This window comes from Haplochromis burtoni, unplaced genomic scaffold, assembly GCF_018398535.1.
Source record: "Haplochromis burtoni strain Fernald_Lab_line unplaced genomic scaffold, NCSU_Asbu1 Contig_4, whole genome shotgun sequence".
Taxonomy (NCBI): Eukaryota; Metazoa; Chordata; class Actinopteri; order Cichliformes; family Cichlidae; genus Haplochromis; species Haplochromis burtoni.
Window position 1 is genome coordinate 323,464 of NW_024582365.1, and position 13,449 is coordinate 336,912.

The following is a 13,449-nucleotide window of genomic DNA, read 5'->3' on the forward strand; positions in this document are numbered from 1 at the left end:
TCTGAATTCATTGTCATTAGCAGTGGAACACCAAGCCCTTTTCAAACTCATTAGTTGATAAAACAACCCTCTGATTTCCCATTAAAAAACCCATTCGTCCTCCCTCACTGGCGATGCTCTCCCTCTACTGCATCCCTGAATTTCCACACCTTCCAAACCACTTCTGAGGATAGCAGCCCTTATGCAAACTTTCAGTGAGTTCCTGCTAGATTTAGTATGCAAGTGACATGTTATCACAAATCAAACTCCAACAATCTTAATGTCAATTTAAGATTTTGCATCTGTAACATTTGTAATAATTCTTTATTATTTAAATTTCTTTCCACTTGGGGTTTCAGAGCTGATGGCTGCTATTAAATGAATGCAACAGAAAAGTAATTGTGTGTGATTCAGCTATTCTGTGACTGATTTCTTTGACTACATTGTCCCTCCACCCCCCAAAACGAATCATTTGAATACCAAGGTTAAAGAGAAGCAGAATCATTTCTGTTTTCCTGGCAGAATAACAATTTATTTAATTTATTTAAATTTAGACAAAAGGAAATACATATTTGTGCTTTGTGCAGTATAATGAACAGCTTTGTTATATACACTTTTATACACCATTATATATAATCTCTTGTTACAGATACTTAAACTGAATGATCATCACGTACTGAATAGTCAGAAATATCAAAGACCCCCTTCCCCTCCCCGCCCGTACTGTTTGCACCCATTTGTTAAAGTTGTTTAAAAAAAATATTTTCAAAAACATTCATTCAAAGCTGGGTAGTGTCAAAATTCAAGTCAGAATGTCTTGTTCAACTTCGCTGAAATCATTTATCCATCTTTTGAAGCAAAGGTCATGAACCCAAAAGTACTGTTAGTGTCTCGTCTCTGCTGTAATCCAGGCAAATCAATCCAAGACAGAAATGCACACAACAGCCAGAAACCACGCAGCATAATCTAGTTTCTCTTGACTGCTCTATGTCCAAGATCCTGAAGACGCACCTGAGCACAACATTTTTATTTTTAGCAGTGGTTCTGAGAAGCAGATGTGCCTTTTGACACGGTTCCTCACTGTAATGTAGATTGACAGGCAGTTTTGGTTTCGAGAAAACAAACAAACAAACAACAACATCCCAGACTGGCAGAGTGTTTTACAAATTTGCATGGATGTCTTCATGTCGCAGCACTTTATAGGTGACCCAGTAGAAGATGTTAAATATGAGAAAGCTCAGGGGGAAAACGGCTCTGGATATGGTGTCAATTCGTTTGGCTCGGTCCACGAAACGCTTGTGAAGCACTTCTCCATCAAACATGGTAATTGGAGGTGGTGGTGGGGTGAACACGCTGGCTCCTTCCACAGCAGTGCCATCCTTGGTCTGCAGGCAGTGACCCAGGCCATAACCCCGGAAGTAAAAACCGCGGCTCTCCCTCACCAGTTCCTCCTCCTGTGGAGTCAAGCAGGGAAAAACAGATTGGCCTCTCGCTGTCAACATGGATTAGCATACAGCTTTCCACATTTCCGCTCAGTGGCTTATTCTTAAATACGTCTGTGGTGTAGTAGCACAAAAGGGCGGCGCAGTGTAAGAATGAGATCACCCAAACAACAACAGCAAAAAGAAAAAAAGAAAAAGTTGTGTTTTCTAAAATGTTCTGTCAAATTCCTGACATTTGTTTTGTTTAATAAAATAGCTTAAACAGAAGAAAAAAAAGGATTGAAAACCTTGAGATGGAAAACGGTGATGATTTGTCACCAAGTGTATAACACCAGCCTAAGTTTAGGAGAACTACATTTAAGAGAAACAGAAGTCAAAACTCAAGCAAACTTATAATACATACATAAAACTGTATTGAAAAGCAACATTGTTACATTAGATTCAGAGCTGAAAAAACATCAACATCTGCTTCTCTTAAAACTAAATAAGTAGCGATTTTTCAAAAACTAGAAAAATTCAGCAGACAGGGGAAAAAAAGAAAAGAAAAAAGGTCAGTTTTGAGGGTTGAAAATCATCTGAAAGCACAAGTAAACTGTAGCAGTTTACTTTGTAGTGCTGCATGCTTCTGCTGCCACAGTTATATCAGCATCAGCATAGGTAGCAGACAGTCAGTAGAGATAACTGCTGGGTTTTTTTAAAACAACGAAAGGAAGAAATAGAGATTCTGGGTTCATCCCAATCTCAAGAGAAGGGTTTGATCCAGAGTTGAAGCTGTATCATGTTTCATACATATTTCAGGAAGTCAGTGGGGCAGTTTGAGCTCTTGTTGGCAGAATTGGGAACATCTGAGGAGGCAGAGAAACGACACCAAAGAGCCAATTGACCCGGATCAGCGTCTGGCTGTGCGTTGGAGGTAAACCAGTATTATTTCAGTATTTCCGTATCATCATATATTCAATATCAGTGCATGTTTTAAGCTCCAAGTGCAATTGCTGCCAAATGCAGTGGTTAAACTGGTCAGATCGGTTTATTTTCATGAAATGAAAAGAAAAACAAAAAATCAAGCTTGATCTGAAAAAATAAATGTTGCAAATTTGTCCAGTGAAATTATGCATCTGGTGTGCGAGAGCTGTAACATGTGACCACTTGCACAGTTAGTCCACTCTAGGGTGATAGACTGAGCCCACAATACTGCCAGAAATATGATATTTTCATATTAAATCATGCATTTGGATTTGATGATGATACTGGGAACAGAGAGAAGAGCTTGGGTCCATAGGCTGACTATCAAAAATGTGACTTCTTCCAGATTATCCTAAGAGCTTCTGGCTTATCCCTGAAGATGTTGAGTTTAAAGTAGATTAAAAGTATCTATAACAATCTACTTCATTCAAACAACCAAAGAAGTGAAAATGAGGGCATCTTCTTTTTGTCACTCTGAAAATAATAACCCCCATCTATCCCCTTTTCAAAGTTACAGAATGACAGACCTTTCAGAATGTTAATAAAATGGCTCAAAATATTAATAAAGTCATGATCTGGCATTATGCTTTGATGAATGGCTATGCACTTTTTTTTTTAAACAGTTATTGAGACACTGTTCCCGCCCTTTGAAGAGAATATTAATAGACATGCAGCTTAACTCTGACAGCCCTCTGACACTTTGAGAGATTCACTTTAGCAGGGGAAAGTGAAGATGTGAGATCTAAATTGGATGATTAGTAGTCAGTGTGAAGGGCCCTGAAAGCTCTGATCCCCGTGTCCCGCCTCTCTCTGTTTCTCTCTCACTGACCCCGGCAGCTCTCTGGTTCTCTGCTGATTGTCGTTTCTCAGTACTGTACAGACTTGGCAGAAAGATACTAAGAGTGCACATCTAAGTATACTAACTTACTGTAAACTTACACCTTGTGACCAACTTTCTGCTACTGCACTGGTAAACTGCACTATGCAACAGGTGGATAGGGAATACACTGCTCTTCTAGCACAGCTTAATTATCCCTCTGCCACCTTAAACGATACAGAACATCATGTGCTAAAGTCTAATGGTGCATTTCTCTAAAGATAATAGGCGCTCATCTCTGATCTGTACTCTCCGCAGCAGCTATACTGGCATAACTTCAACTGAACCCGCTCTGATTACCACATTGTGCTCTGTGGAGAGTAAAGTTATTGTCTAAAAACACAAATGATCAGAACAGGCGAGCTATTGTTTTCCTGCTTTAGTAAAATTTCATGTGTTTCATGATCTTTAATTACATCGGTTAGTCATTTTACCCGTGAATAACTATGCTTACTCACTGGTACAGAATTAGTTAGATCATTAACATCATTGAATATAAAATGTGCATCTGAGTAAGGACTAATCTTTCAAACTATTACAATGGAAATACATTTTCAGTGTTATATGTCATCACTGAGCTGGGATTGGACAAGCGAAAGAAAATGGACGAGTCAATGGATGGACTGTATCACTGAAAGAAGAGTGTCCAGAAAATATGTAGGACAGAGCTGAAAGGTTACAATGACTGGCAGTGATTGTTCTGCCACTGCACCAGAAACAGATGATTCTGTAGTAAACAAACAATAAAAATAAAAATCACTGGGGGGGTTCAGAATTTTTGAAAACCACTATCAGGGAACCAAATAAAACATGAGAAGAAACAACGTTTAAAAACAAAATCCAGGGTATGTCCAAATGTACACGGGTACTTTTGAAAATGAAGCTTTTTTCCATGCGTTTGGGCCTTTCGTCCACACGTAAATGGCGTTTTGAGATTTTTAAAAACTCCTGCCAGGACGGAGAGTTTCGAAAACTCACGCAACGTCAAAGGTGTGCGCCTTTTTTGACGTCATGCTGTGCGCCACGTAATTGTGTACACGAGATAAATTTCTACAATAGACTACATACTGTTGCTGTTTATCTTACTATATGCAGCTTTTACACGCTTACATATACACACGCAGTTACTGTCTCTCCATTTAGAAAAGACCAAAGACTGCTTCTATGCTTCATGCGTTCACTCTTTCCCGTCCAGGCTTCTAGACTTCTGATTGGCCAAGATTTCTACATGGTTAGGATTATGTCGGCACCTGTTGCTTTAGCCCCAGACAGACCATCACCTGACCAAGACCAGACCAAGACCAAGTCTGGTCAGGTGATGGTCTGACAAATAAAGTCTAATATTCTCTGGACATCATGAAGCCGTGGTTTCAGCTTGTTATCAATACACAATTCAAAGGTTTACATCTGTGACTGTACTGGAGTCCATATCTAATAGCTTCCTCCTCTGTGAAGGCACTATTAATGCTGAATCATATTGAATGACACATTTCAAGTTTTAGAGAACATGTACTACCACCCAGATGATATATTTATCCAGAAAGTAGTTGAAGTTTGTTCAGCAAGACATTATTAAACCACATTCCACATATAATACAACAGCATGGTTTCTCCCTCGACAAGGAAAGAATACCTGGAGCCTGAAAACAGGTTACACACCGGGGAAGAATAAAGGGCAAAGTGCAAAGATTTCCACAGCTAAAGGTCAAAGGGACATGCCTATAGAAACAAGATGAGATCAGCACAAGTTGGGTTTAATTCAGGAAAAGAGGTCAGGAATTCACGTTTAAGGTGAAAGTTGCTCTAAACAATTTGAAAAAGTGGATGCATGGACAAAAATAGGGTTGGGAAGGTCAGGGTTGACACAGGGTTAGATTTTTTACTCCTTTTACCCTGGCGCAAGCGCTGCAGTGCTGATTGAGACTCCTGTAGGTTGAGTTGTTACCAGGGATGTCACTGGCTTTTCGCAACGACTCAACGCTCCCAGGCTGACTAGCAGATACCTCCATTGGAAAGGATGGTAGACAAACAGAGATAGCAGTTACTGACCATTTCATTTTTTATGATTAAAAAATTAGATTTGAAGGCATTTACCTTATATTTTTGATTTGTTTTGAGTATTAGAGATAAATTTTAAAAAAATCATGTTCATATTATATACACAAACTTTAGGTCCAAATAACAAACTCAAGTAGATGTTCTTAGCTTTTAATTAAAGAGATACTGTGAGTGTAGATGTTAGTGAAAAGAAACGGCTTTGAAGACAAAAAAAGAATCCTCAGGGAGCCGGTTCAAGTTATTTTTGTAAAGACTATAAATGGAAGTACAAATCCATGTATTTATTTTTACACATTTGATCGCTGTGGGTATGCACAGTATACAGTAGCTGGTTGAAATCTCGCCTCTCATTGATTAAGCCTCAGTCAGTCTGGGATTTGTTTGCCTTAGACTCGCAACATCTCTCTGCTACAACTACGTGGCGATCGTGGCTCAAGAGTTGGGAGTTCGCCTTGTAATCGGAAGGTTGCCGGTTCGAGCCCCGGCTTGGACAGTCTCGGTCGTTGTGTCCTTGGGCAAGACACTTCACCCGTTGCCTACTGGTGGTGGTCAGAGGGCCCGGTGGCGCCAGTGTCGGGAGCCTCGCCTCTGTCAGTGCGCCCCAGGGTGGCTGTGGCTACAATGTAGCTGCCATCACCAGTGTGTGAATGTGTGCGTGAATGGGTGGATGACTGGATATGTAAAGCGCTTTGGGGTCCTTAGGGACGAGTAAAGCGCTATATAAATACAGGCCATTTACCATTTACAGGGCCGGGCGTCAATATCCCTCAGATGTATAGTTTGTGCCCTCCAACTCCTCTGTGGGAGCAATTGTCCAACTGATGTGAACAGGGGAAGTCCTTTTCTCTACAGACCATTATTCTCCATCTCTCCTCTTTTCTCTCTGCTGTGCAGGAAGCAAGCTGTCCTGCAAATCTGCTGGACTCTCCTGCATTTACAGGGAACACTGCCACAGGTCTAGGAGGCTGCCTAGACTTGGAGGTGTTTAATGGGATTTTCAAAATGTCCTGTTTGTTTCTCTTGAGACAAACATCTCTGTCTTACCACTCTTTAAAGACTTTTATTTGTCAACTTACAAGCTGTCGTCTCTAACAACTGCTATTCAGGATATGGATTCAGTTTAGGAGATATATTTTTGGATGAAAGAATATGCCAGGAGCAAAAAACCAAAAGATACCACTTACTGAGGCGTACTTTCCAGAGGGTTGGTGTTGCAACTTTTAGACTGATCACTATTAATAAACACAAAGTCAAGCGTTCCAGGTAAATAAGAAACTATTAATAAGAACAAACCAAACTGCTAAGTTGTTGCTAAGATGCTCTATCACAGTTTTACCCTTTTAATTCAAATGGACAGCCTAATAATGGGAGTTATGCCTATTTATCTTCTGCACATACAATGTGAACATGCTTGTGCCCCTTTAATAGCAACTTACCAACTATAGCTGCAAACTTTATTGTGTGATAGAAAATTATAAATACATGGAGTTCAGTGTTTCACTGACATTTAGAGTGTACCTGCAGGCTGGTTGGCTTATTGGAAAGTGCCCATAGGTCATTTACATGTCTACCTGTTGGAATAGGTTTGTTTTAGTGTTAAAAAAAAATAGATGATATTCTTATATTGTACATTGTTGGTAAATATACATACATATACACATATTCAACTCTGTATATTTTATATATTTTATTATTATTATTATTATTTATTTATTTTTTTTACTATTTAATTTGTAAAAATGTGTATACACACACACACACACACACACACGTAGGAAAATATTTAGTATACACATCCAGAAATGCATACACTATTATATATTGTACATATATTTATTAGTTTCAGGTTGGCCATTCTTGTATTTTGCTCGTTTGTGTTGTTGTGTTTGCACATCTCTGTTGCTTGTGGGGCTCGCACACAAGAATTTCACTCGCATGTGCTGTGCCAGTGTGCCTGCACATGTGATGTGACAATAAAAGTGATTTGATTTGATAAAAGTCAACTCTTAGCTGTGCTCAGTAAAATTACTCAAAAACTACCGAGACCAGTTTCACAAAATTTGATGAAAAAATAGAGCAAGGACGAAGAAAGAACCTGAATTTCTGTGAAATTGCAGTAGTTACTGGATGGCAACACTAATCGGTATAGCCTTTTCATATCTGTCATAACAGCCAAATTTAGAGTAATTCAGTGCCACAAGGTTGGTAAGAAGCCTGTTGCTTTGCATCAAAAGTAGTGGCAGAGGTAAAAGATCACAAGATCTTCTAACAGGTCACTGCTCACGAGCTGAACTGAAGAGACTGGATCTTCCTTATTTAATGTGACAGCCAGCTGTAGCGTGTTGACGCTGTCAGCTCCTGGATCTACAGCATCGCACAACAAGAGGCAAAATTCATTGCTAAATAGGATGACGAGGACTCGAGAGTCTTCTTTCTTCATCCATGCTTTTCAGAATCTACTAGATCATAGGTGTCAAACTCTGGCCCGCGGGCCAAATTTGGCCCGCAGCCTAATTACATTTGGCCCGCAAAGCCATACCAAATTACTATCAGAGCTGGCCTACTGGTATTATACAGCTAATATATATATTGTTTAGTATTAAGCTTTGCTTGTTCCATATTCAGTTTTTCAGCAAAACGTTGTTTGAGTCCATAAGAAAAGATTCATTCTTATATCTGGAGGAATAAATATATTTCAATAAATATTAACGTTAGCCCGCGACTTTGTTCCAGTTTTGAATTTTGGCCCACTGTGTATTTGAGTTTGACACCCCTGTACTAGATTGTGACACTGAATACAAGTGTGTATGTTTTTCTTTCTGGTAGCAGTGTGTGTTTGCATCATTTACACTTACTATTCTCTGCTGCCGCTGCTTTTTCCTCAGCCTGATGAACTCCTTGTGTTGCCTTGAGACGAAGTTAACTGCTGCATACTCCAGAAGGGCAGCAAACACAAACAAAAGGCACACTGCCATCCAGATGTCAATGGCCTTCACATAAGACACCTGGAAAAGGACAAGGTCACAGTGTAATCAATAGCCAATCAATAAGGCTGATGGATAATTTCGTGGGTTGTTCACAAGCTCCGGGCTTTAATGACATACATCTTTGGGATGGCCTAGAATTCAAATGAGTCAGTGGGTTGTGGGCTGTTGACACATAGCCATGAGGCAGGTCACAGCTAAGGCTTGGGGAGTCCCCTGGCCGTGTCATTCATGAGAGAAGATATGTCACACCACATCAGCAGCACCAACCGAGCAGGCACTCACTCAACTGAGCAGCATTTAACTGACTGTTACAGATACATACAGAGAAGCAAGGAAAAACAGAGAGGGATTGACAAACAGTTTCTTTTAAATGACTCCCTGTGGCTCAGGAGGTGGAGCGGGTCGTCACAGAATAAGCTGCTGTAATGTTATTGTGAATAGCTAAATGTGGCTTGAATAGTCAAAAGACTAAAAATGTGCGGTATAGATGTCAGTCCATTTACCACATAAAGACAAAATAAAGATTTTTTTTCATTTCCATTGACTTCACTTTGGTGGGCACAGCCAGTACAACTTTGTAGGAGTAATAACAGCATGCGACAAATTCTGATTTCCGTCAAACTCTCACTGAAGTGTCTCAGGAATTCAGTACATGCACAGTTTAATTCAGCTCAAATCGGGGACAAACTGCAGTCATCAAATAGATAAGTGCCGATTAAGGTTGTGTATAGATCTGAAATGGCTGACATTGTGTGTCTGATGCTTGTCTTGTGATAGTCACAAGGTCTTCGCATTAAATCTATACTCATACAGAACCAATTACACGTAAAACGTCTTTTACAGACATTGATTCTCTGCTGCTATCTCAAGAAACATTTGATTTGTCTTGTCAGGTAATATCAGCAAAGTTAATGGTTTTTGTAAATCCTGCATCACTTTTATGTCTGAAAATGTCAGATGAGTGTACAATTTTCAAACTCAGTTCACAATGCCATTTATTACATATGTTTCACTTGGTCAATGACCTTTTTCTGGAGCTGATGGCGTTATGTAATCCTATTTCTTCTCATACTTTAAGTTTTTGGACAAATCTGGGAATATTATTAGTTTCAAAATCTGTTCATTTGTTTCCGAGGATAATATTTCAGGTCCTGTGGCAGAAAAGTTACTTCTTTGCACTCTGCTGACATTTTAGATGTGATTTATTCCATCTCAGATCTTCTAATTTTAAAAGCAACATGCTAAATCCAGCAGACTGATGTTTATTTTAAACTTCACCTGAATTTTAACAATTTTCCAGGGCTGTAGGTTTCTAAATGGTAGTGTAGGACTCACCTTGGGCAAAGAGGCTCTTGAGCCGGAGCTCTGTGTGGTCATTGTAAGTACTGTGGTGATGCCCAGACCAACTCTGGCTGGTGCAGCGTCCATGTTTATCCAGAAAGAGACCCATGAGAGGATAACAATGAGAAGGGAAGGGATGTACATCTGGATTAAGTAGTAACCCATCTGACGTTCCAGGTGGAACTTCACCTCAATGCAGGTGAACTGACCTGCAGAAAGATGGCATAAGACAAAAGACTGCCTGTTTTGCTTTACTTGTTTTTCATGTTTTTGTGTCATGACCTGAAATATAAATACAGTAAGAAACAAATTTGTCTTTTAAAATGACATTTTTCTTGAAGGCTACTAGACTTCATGCAATCAGAATTCTGCAGGGTGTACAGGAATAAGATGTGGCTTACTGCGACATGCAAAAAAAAGTCTTATAACATGGGTAACTTGGTGGTTACACTTATTGCACCTGTGTTGTAGTGCTTAGTGCAGTAGCCCAAATCCTTCTCTTCTTTTAGCACAAACTGAGGGAGGGTGAGATCATCGGCCACCTGAACGGGGTTCTCAGACAGCCACTCAAAGATTAAGTCATTCATCGTGTAACCAACTGTGAAAGGAAACCAAGGGGCACAAAAAGGAGAGAACAGACACAAATGGTGAGAAACGTGCTCTTCCAATTACAACTTAGTCTCTTCTACTCGTTCTAAACAAATCCCTCCTCGTTTCTGTGTTTTTCCCTTGCACCCTCCCTGATATTTGAAGCATTTAGCTGATATATACCCCACTATTTTCACATCATGCATTTTCCTACACTACTGCATATTTTGAAAAAAATGCATGCAGCTGCTAATGTACGTCACTTCGCACACTCAGTATTGAACATGCAATACCTAAAAAGAGACAAAGTTCCATAAAACTATAACAAAAATACCAAGTTACCACTGACTATCTGCCAAACTGCACCAGTACAACAGCACTTTACAGAGTTATGGATAGCACTCTTCACAAAATACAAGATGTAGTGAAAAACAAGGCTGCACATTATTTAGTCGTTCGGAGACGAGAAGTGCAGAAGTTTACAAAAAAAAGTCTGTGTTGTTTAACTCAGATAGCCTGCTTCAGCAGCTATTGAATATTCTTGTTATCACTGCCGTTATTCCTCCTCCTTAACACAATTTTTCAAGGGGATCGTGCTACCACGGTATAAAATCCATGCATGAGAAAACATTAGAAACCTTGGCTAATGAGACTTTGAGAGAGGCAGAATGAAACTTGCAAGGCTGTGGTGATGTAATGCTCCTCTCCCCATCTGTCCAGCTACCAGCTACCCTCTGCCATCCTGTTTGTCACAGTAAAGGTCACATCATACTGCACAGCAACAGTTGTGTTGTTGTGGTTGTTTGAAGGTTACAGACTAAGGAGGCGACACGAGGAGCATATCTGCCTGAGAAACTCCGAGAAACTGGTGCCAACACACCGTTAACGCACAAACTACAACATAGAATACGACTGCCACGCAGTTTAGAGAAGCACTGAGATGTAAACACTTGGGATAAGTCAACAACTGTTTTTCTTGAAACACAAATACATTCACATGTTGATTTGCATCATTTTTTAAACCGTTACACTCCTCACAGCTGCGTGATTACAGGTGTATTAAAAATGCATGCTGCATGCAACAACAGCAAGGAGTTCCTCGCACATCTAAATAATACTGATGTCTACTGGGACCCTTTAGGGCCTGAATTACAAAAGACATCAATTATTCACGATGTTACATCCAATCCCACACCACCAGTCTGAAAAACACCACCACTAAAACACGCTTCTGTCGTTCACAAGGAGAAGTCACTGTCATTCAGACATCCTGCTACAACAACCAAGGGGAATACCAATGCTTTCCTGAGATAATGAGATGCTTTTCTGTTCTGTTCCTCTGCCAGACGGAGCTAACAGACGTCAAAACGCAACTGACACAGCTTTCAAGGTGCAATAAAAATGGAATTCATGAGCCAGCATGTCTGGAATATCTCAGCAAGGTAGAGTAATGAGCATTAGTCACATGCCATCTCTTTTTTCATATTATAAAGTCTTTCACCTAATGAAAGTTACAGTTATGCTTCACACTTCCTGTTTTAGTCTTGGCTTTCACTAATAGACTAACTTCCAAGTAGATTTGGGGTTACTGAACATTAATGGCTCGTGGCAAAGCAAACTAGTATAAGCTGCATATACGAGGCTTTGAAGTGTCAGAATAAGGCAGAATCCTATGGTTGGCTCTGTTTATATATCTGTATAAGCCTGTGGCCTTGGCTCTCTAAACCTCAGAAGATAAACTCCTCCCCCATTATTCTCCTCTCTCACGCTCTCATGCTGAGCAGATGGTGTTGCGAGAGCTCTAGTAGTGACAGCAAAACCCATAATGTCCTCTTAACATTAAGCTCAAGCCAAGGTGATCGCACCCTTGGGTGGTGTACACTAGCAGCATCCTCAGTAGGCCTTTAATCATAAATGATTACCTCTCCTCTAATGGCAGTGTGATGTGATACAGTAACCCCCAGACCTAACACACATACACGCACATATAGACAGACGCTGCCACATCAGGCACACATCTGTTTACCCGAGCGTCTCCTCTTCTTGCACTTCTGAAGGGTGAAATGTCTTTATATTTTATTAGATTAAAAAAAAAAAAACTCAGCTTGTCCCTCTGCTTCTTGATTATTACCGAGTCAGGTACAAATCCAGATAGCGGTTAAAACTTTAAACTAAACTTATTTGGATAAAAGCTGAATTTTTGGAAGGCTCTGTCTATTTCACCCTTTGCCAAAGTTGAATTCTTTTGTCCCTGTGAAGGGAAATTGGGTCACCCCTAGGCACAGAGGGTGGGTCACATATAATAAAAGGGACACAAAATTAAAGTTTTATTATTTATATCCTGGAAATTGGTTTCATGAGGGCAGATACTATCTCTGCTAAAGGCAAAGGAAGTCTGAGAGAGGAGAATACTCTTCCTACTCTGTTTTATCAGTGCATAACATTTTAATAGGTTTCAAATATGTTTTCTATGTTTTTTCCAAACTCTCTGGTTTTAATAAATGCGGAGAAAATGTGGTGCCTTGGTCCAAACCTTTGAAACTGTCCACTCCACTGAGCTGACTGATTTGTCTGGCACTGTGACGTGAAAAAGTAGCTTCTCTTTCAAACATTCAGTCCAATGAGCACCAAAAAACAGGACTAAAGATTAGCCAGTGTCACTGGCAGCATCAATGCTGATGCCAAGCAGTTGTCAAGCTGTGCAAATGAGGAATCAGTCTGTTTTGCATTTGTGCTGCTGAAATTGACATGATCCCCTCAAGAGTATTTTACATAGATGGTATGCATTCTATACAAGGGGTAACATCGCAGTTTGATTTTGCTTTGGTCTGCTCTGCAAAACCAATATGTTTGCACGACTGCACTTCAGTGTCAACCTAAAATTGTGATAGCTTCAGACAAAGAGGTTAGTCTCTAAAGAGTGATTAGGGGAAAATCAAATCCTCTCTCCCACTGAAATGTTCAGGAGTGGAGACAGTGTCAGACTAAAGACAGAAACAAAGTGTAAGAACCTGACAATTCTGCCATGTTTCATGTAAGAAAATGTGAATGATTCAAGGGGGGAAAAGTTCATTTTATTTTTCCCTTGTCTGAGGTCACATTGCAGCAGCAACATAGCTGGGGTTTTCCACTCGTCCCTTTGCCCAGCAAAGCTTTCAGTTCCTCCCGGGGGATCCTCAGATATTCCCAGGCCAGATACGACATACTCCTTTGA

At 40.1% G+C, this 13,449-nt stretch overlaps 1 protein-coding gene across 3 annotated transcripts in view; it reads right to left on the bottom strand.

Moving 5' to 3' along the window:
- Positions 1 to 473: 473 nt before the first annotated feature.
- Positions 474 to 13,449, bottom strand: part of glra4a (glycine receptor, alpha 4a) — a 57,757-nt gene continuing 44,781 nt past the window's right edge. For 2 of the 3 annotated variants that reach the window (XM_014333830.2, XM_005913120.3), the window contains exons 6-9: positions 10,108 to 10,245; positions 9,642 to 9,856; positions 8,175 to 8,324; positions 474 to 1,433 (exon numbers count right to left, since the gene is read on the bottom strand). In XM_014333830.2, the coding sequence (XP_014189316.1) occupies positions 1,140 to 1,433; positions 8,175 to 8,324; positions 9,642 to 9,856; positions 10,108 to 10,245 (797 nt within the window). In that variant the 3' untranslated portion in view covers positions 474 to 1,139. Of the gene's footprint in view, positions 1,434 to 5,153; positions 5,265 to 8,174; positions 8,325 to 9,641; positions 9,857 to 10,107; positions 10,246 to 13,449 lie in introns of all 3 variants that reach the window. The other variant, XM_014333832.2, reaches the window with a different exon arrangement.